The following is a 14,202-nucleotide window of genomic DNA, read 5'->3' as shown; positions in this document are numbered from 1 at the left end:
ACAGGAAGCCAGTGAAGAGACGTGAAAATGGGTGTAATGTGGTTGAACTTTCTGCTTTGTGTCAAAAGTCTGGCTGCAGCGTTTTGAACCAATTGGAGAGCCCTAATGCTGGACTGTGGTAAACCAGAAAATAGAACATTGCAGTAGTCCAATCTAGAAGAGATAAATGCATGAATCAGGGTCTCAGCATCAGCCACAGACAGGATGGGACGAATCTTCACTATATTTTGCAGGTGGAAGAAGCAGTCCTAGTAATATTTCTAATGTGGAGGTCAAAGGACAATGTTGGATCAAAATTACCCCAAGGTTCCTCACTTGTCAGTGTCATAAATGACACACAAGACGAGGCTGAGTGTTAACTGGTTAAATTGATCCCGATGTCTCACTGGACCAAGAACCATCATTTCAGTCTTATCAGAGTTTAAAAGTAGGAAGTTTCTAGACATCCAACTTCTCACTGCTGCAAGGCAATCTTCTAAGGATTTTATGTGAACGAGATTACCAGCAGTTATCGGCATGTATAACTGAGTATCATCTGCATAGCAGTGAAAGGTAATCCCAAAACGCCGCAGTATGTGCCCAGGGGGTGCTATATAAAGGGAGAAAAGCAGGGGGCCTAAGACAGACCTCCTGTGGAACCCCCAAATTTTATGTCACTAAGGTTAGAGGTAGTGTTACTGTACAAAACACAGTGAGAACGACTGGTCAAGTATGACGTCAGCCATGCAAGGGCACTCCCAGTAATCCCAAAATGATTTCCAGCCTATCAAGTAGAATATGATGATCCACGGTATCAAATGCAGCACTGAGATCTAACCGCAACAGACATAGTGGTGTCCGAATCCACTTGTAAGCAGAAGATCATTCACCACTTTAGTGAGAGCCCATCTCTGTGGAATGATATTTTCTAAAAGCAGACTGCAGTGGCTCAAGAGATATTCTCAGTAAGATAGTCTACGAGCTGCCGTGACACCCACTTATTCCAGAATTTTAGAGAAAAATGATACATTGATATCGGCCGATAGTTTTTCATACACTATGGTCAGTTAGGTTTGTCTTAAGTATGGTTTAATCACTGCAGATTTGAAACATTAGGAACAGATCCAGAGTTAAAAGAAAGATAATAATTCCAGCACAGTCGGCCAAGAGTGGACCACAGGTCCTTTAAACAGTTGTTGTTGGTATAGGATCAAATAAACAGGTTGTGCTTTTTGTTGACATTACGAATTTTGTCAGCATGTCCAGAGAGATAATATCAATTTCTGTAAATCTAGGTAATACCTCAGTAGTGACGCCCACCTCAATAGCAGGGTGTAGTGGCTGGGTTAAGGCATGCTGGGATATGTTTAACCTGATGTCTTCTATTTTCTTCTCAAAGTAATCCAGGAGAGCGAACTACAGGTGGTTGTCCATGAATAAGTGTTGCCACCGTGTAAACAAGAATGTTGAGTTATGCTTGTTTTGTTGATCAAATCAGAGTAGTAAGTCCGCTTTGTAGCCAATAATGCATGCTTATTGTCTAAGATAGCATCACGCCATGCAAGGTGAACTACTTCTAATTTGAACGATGCCATTTTCCATTCTAGACCTCTTGCCTTATGCTTGAGGTCACACAGGTAATCATTGAACCAAGGTGACTGTGATTTGGGGAGCGCGGTTGTTTAACCACAGGTGGTTGCAATCATGTCAAGTGTAGTTTTGAGCTCTGAGTTTAAACTATCCACAAGTCTGTCTACTGACTGGGTATTTGTCAAATGTGAAGCAAAGACATCAGGCAGTCACACCTCAACTGATCTGGTACGGCAATTCATTTTGTGATCTGTGTGTTTGGTTTGATGAAATTTACACCAAATTACCTTCCTGACACAGGCCTGTTTTTTTCGGGCTTGGGACCAGTATTCAGAACACACTGGTTGTTCACCCTACATGTCTGAGATTAAAGATTAAATTTCTGATGTATGCATTTTGCTGCTTCTTCCCTCCTCATTTACCTGTTTGCCGAACCAGCACACAGAATGCACTGACTGCACACCATGTGACTGAGTTTCTGGTGAAGATTTGGTTGGTTTTTACAAATGTTTGAGCTTCATATTTCCCGTTTTAGTACAGTGCATCTTGAAAGTATTCACAACACTTCAGTTTCCACATTTTGTTATGTTACAGCCTTATTCCAAATAGATGAAATTTAACCCCCTTCCACCCGTCTCATTTTGGCTTGTCAGTATCTCACAAATAAAAGTGAAATTTCCCGTCGATGGGATATACAGGCTTAGGAGTTTAATCCAGCAATGATGTTAACCTGTCTGTTATGACATGTGCTGCTGCCTTCTTGGCCAGCTCACCCTTGCAAAAGATGGTCTCGATCTTAAAGGGATTTTAACCTCAAATTCTACTCACAACAACCCCATAATGATAACATAAAGTTTTTTTTTGTTTTTTTTTTTTTGTAAATTTATTAAATCCCATGTCCATAAGTATTCACAACCTTTGTTCAATACTTTGCTGATGCACTTTTGGCAGCATTCCAGCCTCAAGTCTTCTTGAATATGGATGCCACAAGCTTGGTGCACCTATCTTTGGACCGTTTGGGCCATTCCTCTTTGCAGCACTCTCAAGCTCCATCAGGTGGATGGGAGTGTCGGTGCACAGACATTTTCAGACTCTCCAGAGATGTTCAATCAGATTCAGGTCGGACTCTGGCTGGGCCGCTCAGGACATTCACAGAGTTGTCCTGAAGACACTCCTTTGATATCTTGGCTGTGTGCTTAGAGTCATTGTCCTGCTGAAAGATGAACTGTTGCCCCAGTCTGAGTCAAGAGCGCTCTGGAGCAGGTTTCATCCAGGATGTCTTGTACATTGCGCATCTCCCAGTTTCTGCTGCTGAAAAACATCCCTACAGCATGATGCTGCCACCACCATGCTTCACTGTAGGGATGGGGCCTGGTTTCCTCCATCATGATGCCAAAGAGAGTCAGTCCTTTGTCTCATCAGACTGTCTTGAAGGTCTACAGACAATTCCTTGGCTTCATGTTGGTTTGTGCTCTGGCTGTAACTGTGGGACCCTTATATGTAGACAGGTGTGTGTCTTTCCATATCATCTCCAGTCACTGAATTTACCCCAGGTGGACTCCAATTAAGCGTAGAAACTTCTCAAAGATGGTCAGTGGAAAAGGAGGCACCCTGGCTCAATTTGAGCTTACATGGCAAAGACTGTGACATGCTTACAGTGCAGCTGGAAAGTTATTCACATGGCTTCACTTTTCACATTTTATGTTACAGCCTTATCTGAAATGGGTGAAATGTTCCTCAAAATTCTACACACAATACCCCCATAACGACAATGTGAAAAAAAGTTTGAGATTTTTGCAATTTATTAAAAATAAAAAAAACGAAGAAATCTCATGTACACACTGTAAGCATTCAAAAGAAACCCGGGTAGTCCACTTCTAGGTGTTTCTTAACATCATGTTTATCTGTGTCTTGTCTAGAGGTCATCCTGAAATTCAGAGACCTGATAATACTTTAGAAAAAGATGTGAAGCTGTGATGAAGCTGGAGAGAGAAGAGCGAGAAATGGCTGCATCTGAGGCCAAGTATTAATGTGGGCTGTAATTTAAGCCGCGGTCCCACCGAATAATGGCTGAAGAAGGAGCCACGCACCCTGTTTTTTTTGTTTTGTTTTTTTTTTCGTGAGCTATCGTGGCATTATAGTGGCTCAGGTGGCTCTTAGAGGCATTATCTTCAGTTTAACGACGGCTCTCTCTGAGCGTTGGCGCTAATTTCAAGATGTTCAAAATTTAGCAACAACAGCGTGGCGCAGTTTTGTTTGAGTTACTGCGACGGCCTCTAGAGGCATTTGCGTGGTGCTACGAGTCTGCAAAAAGTCCATTATCCATGCGCCTGGCACCTTCGCAGGACCTGAGAGGCTATTTTGGAGCGGTCTCCTCCTCTTGCCACACAGTTGCCCTGCTCTGTGCGCTGGACTATATTTTGTAGTGGATTAATCATTTTCTGCCAAACCTTGGATGTTGAAAACACTTCTCAATCACTTCTGGCATCACAGAGGACTGTTTCATCTGGTACACTTTTTTTTTTCCTCTTTCCTGCTCCATTGGAATAGTATTTTGAACAGCTTAATGGTAATTATTTTTAATGTTTTTTTATAGCTTGATTAAAAAGTTCTAGCTTTAAAAGTATGTCTGTATGTTGATGTCTGTTGTATGTAAAGTATGTGATTTAATATCTTGTTAATGGATCACATGAGCTCGCTGTGCTGGTGCGCACTGAGGCAGTGACTCATCATCACGACTTCAACGCGAGCATTTAGGCAGAACGCCAGCTCACAAAACGAGTGATATTTCATCAATATTGGAACGAACACCAAGTTAAAATTTGGGGCTACTGCGTGAAAGGGGATGTGGGTTTAAGCCTATGGAGATAACTCCAGTGGAGCAGCTAAGAGCTGTACGGCAACACAGGTGGAGGAGCGCGCAAACAGAGCTGATTTTGCAGAAATAAACGGACAAACAAAGTTTTGTGTGTTTTTAAAGTGCAGAAGAAAAGCCAGTGAGCCGCGGAGCCAGCGAGGAGCACAGAGGCGGGCTCACCAGGAACCCGTGGTTCGGGTCTAGCTGGTCTGGTGCATTACAGTTGGACACGCAGCCTGGCGCAAGCGCACAACATGCGGAACTGTGCTGGAGGTCTATTTTGGACTGCGTTTAATACAAAAAAAAAAAAGGGGGCCATCTTAAATGCTGCTGTGAATCTGTGAATGAAAACCCAGACTTTAAAGCGGACCAGGTGTGGGGAGGGCTGGAGGTTTGGACCAAACTCATGCCTAAACGTGGCGTCACATGGCGTATCATGGCGCTGCGTGGCTTAGTGTGGCTGATGCGAGCCATTTGAGGCTGTAATGACAGGTCGGTCGTGGCCCTAGAGGGCTGCTGCGTGGAACATGTAGGGTACAGAGAGGCACCTAGTGGGCACCTTCATAGTGGATACGTGATGATCAAACGTGGGTCATTCTTCAAATAATCACCCCACACCCATGTGTGGCCTTCCTTCAGCCTTCATATATTCGGTGGGACCGAGGCTTTTACTCTGCACTGTAGGGGGTGGAAGAGACCTTCAGCTTGTGTGGTTTAAGACATGAAGTGATGACTACAGATGTCATTGAATACTGTAATTCTGCTGGACTCAGAGTGTGTGTGTGTGTGTGTGGTGTGTGTGTGTGTGTGTGGTGTGTGTGTGTGTGTGTGTGTGGTGTGTGTGTTTGTGTGTGTGTGTGTGTGGTGGGTGTGTGTGTGTAGCTAAGTGTGGCTCAGAAGCGGCTTGAGAGCACCACCTCCTGTCAAATCACAGCGAGGTTGGTTTCAGACACAGCAGAGAGGAAGCGAGTCGTAGTGAGTATAAATACTAACTTGTGTTGTATGTTGTAATATGTTTGCAAAGATAAACACTTAAGGTTCTGAAATCTATTTGGTATCCTGAGTGAAAAAGTTAAATATTTGCACCAACTCCTTCCTAAAAATGCATAAAAACAACAAAGCCTATAAAACGTTTAATTTTAAAATAAAAACACAAGCTGTGAAAAGTCTTCTGATGATAAACCTAATTAGTCCAGCGGTTAAGGGACATATTTTGGCGAAATCGTTCATTGTGATAAAAGTGCCACATTTGGTACAGAAGTAGCTTAGGGTATTAGGTTTCATATAAAATCGGGACTCCAGCTGGATCTTGCTTGTGAGGGCAGTTATATGGACTTTAATACATACTGCTAATTTTTGCCAAAATATCATAATATTATAAAGCATTTCTCATATATAGTTACTTCTAGCATGATCATACACATGATTGTGGTGCCCAAAAGCCGTTTTAAAGGCCAGGGAGGTAAAATATTATATCACCAGTGTCTACACTTGATCTCTTGTCATAGCAAATATGCACCGCTTGCATGTACAGGAGCTTTGGGTTGCATTTGGAGTTGTAAAACACCAACGGTATATACCAGCTCACACAGTTGCTGGCATTCTTGGGCATAAACATGTCTAGCATTGCCATTTCTCCATGCAGTCACTGGGTGTAACACTGTCTCATCTTTTGCTGGGAGACGGAAGAAATCTGCTTTTGAGACCTGGAAAGTCTTTCCTGCTGTCACTCCTGTCTTCTCTGGTCTGTCAGCATGTCCTGAGTCAATACAAGGTGATGATCTATCTTTGCTGGAAAGATCTGTAGTCCTTCTGGACAAGAGGAGCAGCCCTGATACCAGTGTAAACAAGGCCCGACAAACATTATTTGCACATGATGCCTGGACCACTGAGAACATACCACCAACTCAAGATGCTCTTCAGGAACATCTGAAGAGAGCTGCATATCAAGGTGGGCATATCTGGGGACAGTGCCTACAATCACTACTGCAGCTACCTAGCCCACAAGACCGGGGATGGCAACTCACTGATGGAAGATGGACTCCGAAGTGGACCACATTACAAGTAGCTTCAAAAGCTTGCCAGGAGCTGATTAAATGTAGATGCAAGAAAGCATGCAGGGGCCTCTGCAAATGCTATAGAGCGAGTTTACCATGCACTGCTCTTTGCTTCTGGAGTGGTAGCTGCCATCAGGACTAAATTACTATAATATCACCATTGCTGTTTGACAGTTGACCCTCCACAATTGAGTTGGTATCATCCTCTGATGTTTTTCAGTGGAAGAGTTAAAAATGTTTGAAAAAGCAGTCCAGTGCTTGAATGACCAGAGTGGTCACTTGGATATGTGCCCCTTGTATTATTTCTTGACAAGCCCATGAGCCTATTTTTGCTGAATTTAGCAGTTTGAATTGGCTTAATAGTTCAGAAATCAGCATTAATAATTTATTTAATAGTAAGTCCCTTCGGCTGCTCCCTTGTTTGCACTCGAGGTCGCCACAGCAAATCCAAGGTCGATCTGATGTTGAATTGGCTTTACGCCGGATGCCGTTCCTGACGGAACTCCACATTACATGGAGAAATGTGGCAGGGGTGGGATTTGAACCCGGAACCTTCTGAACTGAAACCAAGTGCATTAACCACTTGGCCACCACCCCTGTTAATAATTTATGTAATAAACATACATAATCTCAGTACTTATTTGATGTCATTTGTCCAGAAATATTTCTACATGTTCATTCAGAACAGGATCATATCACCCCTACCCCTTAATTACAGTGACATGTGGCACTTTTTTTGGTAGTTTTATAGTTGTTATAGATGGCTGGTATTATTACAGTAAAAAGAGGTAGAAAAACTATTAAGTACTTTCTGGGATTACACACAATTATCTGGTCACAACATGAAGTTTTGAAATGATCATAAAATTTGTTAGGGATCTTTTCCTGTAGCCCTTATCAAACCCAGCATACCACTTATCCAAGGCTTAATGGAAAATTAGTTGGTGTATTTGGATATTTTTGACACAAATAGCAAATTTGGACACTTCATTTGGTTATAACAGTCAGTTACAAGTTATTGTTGAAACGTGTCCACCTCCTGGAATTTGCACAATTTTCACAATTTTGCTATTTTGGGCCTAAAATTGTTTTTCTCTGGTCTGACTAACCAAGGTAGATTTTGATGTGGGTCCCTAGCTTAAATGAATCTCCATATCTTAAAGAACATCTCTGCCAGTGTTGGTGCTTTTATCACATTTTGAATGATTTTTCCCTTATCCACTGGACTAATACCCCCCAACACCACCTATATGTTTGAAATATCTGAGCATCTGCCGATGTCAACACTTAATGTTCTAAGAAGTGAGGCTAGCTAATGAGAACACTGAGACATAAGCAACAATAGAATTAAGAACTGGGCCTCAGCTGGACCGAACGCGTTTATTTGGTACTCATCACTGCAGAGTTGCACATCTGTTGGAACACCGTAATGTATGAACTGGACAAACTCTGTGACATCACACATGGATGTTCTGAAGAAGGCTTTGAAACTCAAATGGGGCGGTTCCAGATGTTGCCATCTATCTGACTCCACCCATCTCCTGGCCACTCGATAAATCATTTAAAAGGTGGCAAGATTGGCATGACAATGGGAAGCATGACACCACCCATAAAAGCCTCAGGCTAACGGCTGATTTTGGTTTAGATGTGATGACAGCATATTTTTTGAAACTGGGTGGCGGTTTTCATTACCAGTGTGTTAGTGCAAATGACCGTAAAACTGAGTCGAGCATAGTGAAAGCACATCAGCAAAAACTGTTAATTAGTGCATATGTGCAAGTTCAGTGATAGTAAAACTTAACAAGTAAAGTTTAACTCCATGGAAATACTGGAGCTCAGACTTCTGAGATGATCCATTAGTCCAATTAACTGTGTACCAAGTCACCATCTGAGATATTTGTGACAAAATGCTCAGGAACAGGGTCGTATCTGCAGTGGCTAGTGGCCCCTGCTAGCAGGACACCTGGTCTGCTACTCTAGCTGTAAACCACTCCCCTAATTCTTCTTAATTTTATGGTGCAAAGCAGCCTGATGAGTTCCATTTAATAATTCACCTCTGTACAGTCGTCATGGGACCAAGTCTTTTTTTGTACCAGGCCATAAACATGTTTGTTTCTTCTCTGACGTTCGATATTTTAACATGGGGGTCTGTTGGGAGTGACGCCCTTTTGTCTCAAGTGACCATTCAAGGAACTGCTATCAGGTTTGATGGGCAGGACAGGCTGCACGCAAATGCAGGACGCAGGTACACAGCTCGGTGGAGTAAAAGCGTTTACTAAGTTAACAGGCTGGGGTCGAGAGGCAGTCAAAATAGAGCAACAGAAGCAGAAGCATCAGGCAAAAGACGTGGTCGAGGTACACAAGCAGGTAGTCCAAAAACACAATGAGACAATCAGAGCAAGGCAAAAAATACAAGACCTGAGCTGGAAGGAAGGCACAAGGCACATCGATCTGGCGAAGAACAAAAGCAACTGTGAGGCTTATAAAGCACCTAGGTGATTAACTGCAAATCAAGAACAGGTGTGGAGAAACTCCCAGAACTGGGGTGTGGCCAGGCAGAGAGAGACACCCACCGCCAAGAGAAAGAGACAAGAAAAAGCAGGACAGAGAAAACCCAAGCAGAAAGACAGAGTAAGAGACGGACAGAACACAAAAACAAATCCAAACAAGACAGTAACAGAAAACATAATCACCCAACAGTCCAAAAACCTGACAGTACCCCCCCTCAAGGGCCGACCCCCGATGGCCCAGGAGCAGAAGGGTGAGAAGCATGAAACTCGCATATAAGACCTGGGTCCAAAATAAATCGGGAGGGAATCCAGGACTGCTCCTCAGGGCCATAACCCTCCCAGTCCACCAAATACTGAATGCCCCGACCCTGCCGCCGGGAAGCCAGGAGGCGCCGCACAGAGAAGACGGGCCCCCTATCCACAAACCGGGTAGGCGGAGATCGGCAGGCGGGCATAAAAGGCTGGAACGGACAGGTTTAAGTTGGCTGACGTGGAAAGTGTGATGAACCTTTATGGACCTTGGGAGACGAAGATGGATAGAGACAGGATTAATGATCTTAGCCACAGGGAACGGGCCAACGAACATGGGAGCCATCTTCCGAGGCACACCCTGAAGCGGCAGGTGTTGTGTGGACAGCCACACTCATTGTCGTGGAACGTAGGTGGGCGCCACTGTCCGTTTGCAATCCGCCGCTTCCTTCTAACTCTTGGAGGACCGCAACAGGGCCCTCCAGCACTACATAATGAGTCCGAGAGCAGATGGAACAGGTGAGCGCAGATCTGTGGAGGTGAACAGAGATGGTTGGTGACCATAAACAACATGGAAAGGAGAAAAACCAGAGGCAGTAGTGGACAAGCTATTATGTGCTAGTTCAGTCCATGGCAACTGAGAGGACCAGGAGGCAGGGAACTGGAAGAACAGGATATGCAGGCCTTTCTCTAATTCTTGATTAAGGCATTCTGAATGTCCATTAGCTTGAGGGTGGTAACCAGATGTTAGACTAGACGTGACCCTGAGAAGTCGGCAGAACTCCCTCCAGAACTGTGAAATAAACTGGGGACCCCGATCCAAGACTGTGTCCTGAGGCAGGCCATGTAACTTAAAAATTTACCAGAAGTGCCTCAGCAGTTTCCTTAGCCGACAGGAGCTTAGGTAAGGGTACAAAATGGACCATCTTGGACAGTCGGTCCACCGCCGTCATAATTACAGAGTTGCCCCTAGAGGGTGGCAAACCAGTCACAAAATTCTCTGAAATATGAGTCCACGGCTGAACAGGAATGGGTAATGGTAACAATGCACCCGCGGGTGGACGCGTAGACAATTTATGCATGGCACAGGTGGAACAGGCATTTACATACTCCTTGATATCCGACCACATTTTAGGCCACCAAAATCTTTGGTTAAGAACATTTAGGGTCCTCTGGGTGGCATGCAAGACGTCTGTCATGTCCCCATCCTCCCCCCTAAGAGAAGCTGGAACAAATAACCTGCCGTTGAGACAATCTGGAGGTATTTTAGTATTACCTAACACTGACCTAATCTTGGATTCAATATTCCAGGTAAGAGCAGACATGAAACAGGTTTCGGGAAGAATGGTTTCTGGACTGGTAACGGAGTTGGTGGACTCTACTATGCATTTGCGACTCCGATGCCATAGTGGCATTCTGCAGCAGTGAGTTTTTTGGACAGATGAGCACTGGGATGCAACTTGTCAGTGGACCCTGTTTGAGAAAGCACTGCCCAAATATCAATATGGATAGGAAAGCACATGGATGCAACTTTCTTATCAAGGCCTTCATTTGAGAGGTACTGGCCTGACTCCTATATCAAAAGCATCAACTTCGACCACAGACGCAAGGCGGGTCAGGAAGGAGCAGCACAGGGCCATTGTGAAATGATTCTTATGGTTCTGGAATGCTTCATCGCACTCGGGAGTCCACACAAGAGACTGAAGTGAAGAGGTTACATTATGCAACGGAGCCGCAACAGAGCTGAAATTGTGGTTGAATTTATGATAAAAGTTGGCAAAACCCAGAACCGCGGAACGTCCTGCGACATTTAGGAACTGCCCAATCACGGACCGCGGCCACGCTTTGCCGGGTCCATCTGAATCTGACCTTCGGAGTATCACAAACCTGAAATGACACTGTGGAATGGTGGAGTTCACACTTTTCAGCTCTGACATCAAAGATATTTTGCAGCAGAGTCTGGAGAACGGAACGAACCTTGAGTGGTCTCTAAATCAGAGAGTAATCAAAATGTTGTCCAGATAAAGATGCACTTGTTCAGAAACACGCAGGACGTCACTAACAAGGTTTTGAAATACTGCAGGAGTGTTGGTGAGTCCAAATGGTATGACTAAATATTCATAATGACCGGTGGGCGTGTCTTCCATTTGTCCCCTGCATGAATTCGAACCAGATGATATGCATTTTGTAAATCCAGTTTAGTAAAGATCTTAGCACCCTCCAACAGCTCAAATGCTGATGAGATCACGAGGGCGGAGATATGTCGTTAAGGCCACAATAGTCAATACAGGGGCAGAGAGTCTTATCCTTCTTTTCTAGGAAGAAAACCCTGCCCCGGTGAGCAAGGACGAGAGCAAATCAAACAGGCCGTGAGCGTTCCTGTATATAATTGTTCATGGCTTCGCATTCCGGCGCTGAAAGAGAAAATGATTTTCCCCCGGGGGGGAACCGTCCCCCGGAATAGCTCAATAGCGCAGTCATACTCACGGTGTGGTGAAGTGATTTAGCTTAAACTTGATGACTACTTCTCCGAGATCATGGTAACAGGCAGGGACCCCTTCTAGAGCTGACGTATTTACACTAGAAGTGCTGCCCGGCTTAGTCAACAAACAATATTACAAGCAGGTCCCCAAGATTCAATCTTTCCATGAGACCAGTCTAACGGGGTTTGTAGCGCTGCAGCCAGGGGTGCCCCAGGATTACAGAGTGAGTCATTTTGTCAAATACGTGGAAATTGATTAGTTTTGAATGTTGGTCAGGAATATAGTCCACACAAACTGGAGTGCAGACTCAGTTTTGGCCCAATTGGCGACCATCCTCCGCATGGACCACCGGGACGTGATAAACAGTCGAGTTTAAGGTGGAGACCTGGCAAGAGAAGGTGACATCAAATTAGAATCAGCACCCCATCAATAAACACAGACAGAACAGCGCATTATAATCGGACTTCAGTTCTGCGTTAATCACACTCTGAGAGGAGGGAACTTTGAGCTTTGATTCACACCCGCACTGCCACTCTCGGCCGCACTGGGCACCCCTGACAAGACAGTGTGTGACAATAGGACCTGATTGTCCACAGTAAAAATGGAGTCCTTCCACTGGCGGCGCTCCTTCTGTTCGTTAGTGAGACAAGTCCATCCCCACTTGCATGGGTTCTTCGCCAGAAGTGGAGGGGAGGGCGCCTGGATGACCAGAAGTGAGAAGCTGGTCAGGTGTTGGGGCAACCCATGGAGCAGAATGATGGCAGTCACAGCGTGGACGGTCGAACAGGCGGCGGTCAATGCGAATAGCCAGAGCAATGAGGTCATCCAGATTTTCGGGCAGGTCCACAGCAATAAGCTGACTTTGGATGGTGTCATTCAATCCCTGAAAGAAGACGTCCTGGAGTTCTGTGGGATTCCACTTGCTCTTCACAGCCAAGATACGTAAATCTATGGTATAATGGGCCGCTCGGTGGTTTCCTTGCTTTAGCCTCATCGGGGAGCGCACTGCCTCACACCCAGGAGAGGTTTGCTGGAATACCTGCAGGAGAGATTTGATGAAGGCTGCCAGGGAGGAGCAAGATGGTGAATTGCGGCTCTATTCAGCCGTGGCCCACGCCGCTGCCCTGCCAGTCAGTTGAGTGATGACGAATGCTATCTTCGACCTTTCAGTCGGGAACATTGATGCTATCAACTCAAAGTGAAGTTCACATTGAGTAATACAGTGTTTGACACCCCCGGACTCACCCGAAAAACGCTCAGGTCAGGGTATGAGAGCCGGTGGGGCAGCTGACGATCCCGGAAGTGGTGTGTCAGCGGGAGTCCTGCTGGTCATAGGCTGATAATTCAAAGCGCTAAGAAGTTGCTCCATCTGAGTACTCACACAGTCCATAAAGGTGTCTTGCCATTTCACCAGTTCGCTGATTCCGGAGCTTATTGTGGCAAGCCGATCCTCTTGTTGGGCTAACTGCCGGCTGTGGTGGCGTACCGCCCGCTGGAAAGGGTCTGCGTCTGCTGCGTCCATGGTTGGCCAGATTGATCTATCAGGTTTGATAGGCAGGACAGCCTGGATGCAAATGCAGGATGTAGGTACACAGCTCAGTGGAGTAAAAGTGGTTACTAAGTTAACAGGCTGGGGTCGGTACACAGAGATGCAGTCAAGATAGAGCAACAGTAGCAAAGCATCAGGCAAAAGGCCTGGTCGAGGCACACAAGCAGGTTGTCCAAAAACACAATGAGGCAATCAGAGCAAGGCAAAAAAATACAAGACCTGACCTGGAAGGAAGGCACAAGGCACATTGATCTGGCAAAGAAGTAAAAGCACCTGTGAGGTAGGGCTGAAACGATTATTCGAGTAATTCGATTACAAAAAATGGTTCAAAGCAAATTCTGTGCCTCGAAGCTTCGTTTAACGTTGGTAGTAGTGCATATGGCCAGCCTGTGTTTGGCGCTGTAATGTCCCCAGAAAAACAAACAGAAGAAGTAGAGCAAGCGCTAATCAAATTAGCACAAAAGCTACAGCTTTCCAATGCGTCAAACAGAGTGAAATAAAGCCTTTTAGGAAAAGACGGTCCACACTGATCATACTGTAATAGCTTACTGTGCTGTGAGTTGTAGTCTTACACACCTCTCTGCAGCTTCTACTCCCCCTGCCATCCCCTCATTACCCCATCCCCGTAGAGACCGGTGCCTGCTCCCAGACCACCAATAACCAGTAAAAATCTATTTAAGCATAAAAATTCAAAAGAAAAAATAATTAGCACCTTCAATGCACCACAGACTAAACAGTTAAATGTGTTTTATTAAACATTAGGTCTCTCTCTTGTAAGTCCTGGTAGTAAATATATAATAATTGATCAACCTATTGATTATTCTGCCTAACAGAAACTGGTTACAGCGGATGAATATGTTAGTTTAAATGAGTCCACACCCCCGGTCACACTACTGTCAGAATGCTCGTAGCACGGGCCGAGGCAGAG

General features: G+C 45.0%; 1 protein-coding gene across 1 annotated transcript in view; it reads left to right on the top strand.

Annotated features, from left to right (window-relative positions):
• Window positions 1–14,202, top strand: part of ddx27 (DEAD (Asp-Glu-Ala-Asp) box polypeptide 27) — a 152,003-nt gene that overhangs the window by 104,588 nt on the left and 33,213 nt on the right. Inside the window, 3 exon segments of the mRNA XM_034164273.1 lie at window positions 3,489–3,516; window positions 3,518–3,591; window positions 5,307–5,401. Of these exon segments, the coding sequence (XP_034020164.1) occupies window positions 3,489–3,516; window positions 3,518–3,591; window positions 5,307–5,401 (197 nt within the window).

This window comes from Thalassophryne amazonica, chromosome 3 (genome assembly GCF_902500255.1).
Source record: "Thalassophryne amazonica chromosome 3, fThaAma1.1, whole genome shotgun sequence".
NCBI lineage: Eukaryota > Metazoa > Chordata > Actinopteri > Batrachoidiformes > Batrachoididae > Thalassophryne > Thalassophryne amazonica.
This window is presented reverse-complemented; position numbering and strand designations above follow the sequence as displayed.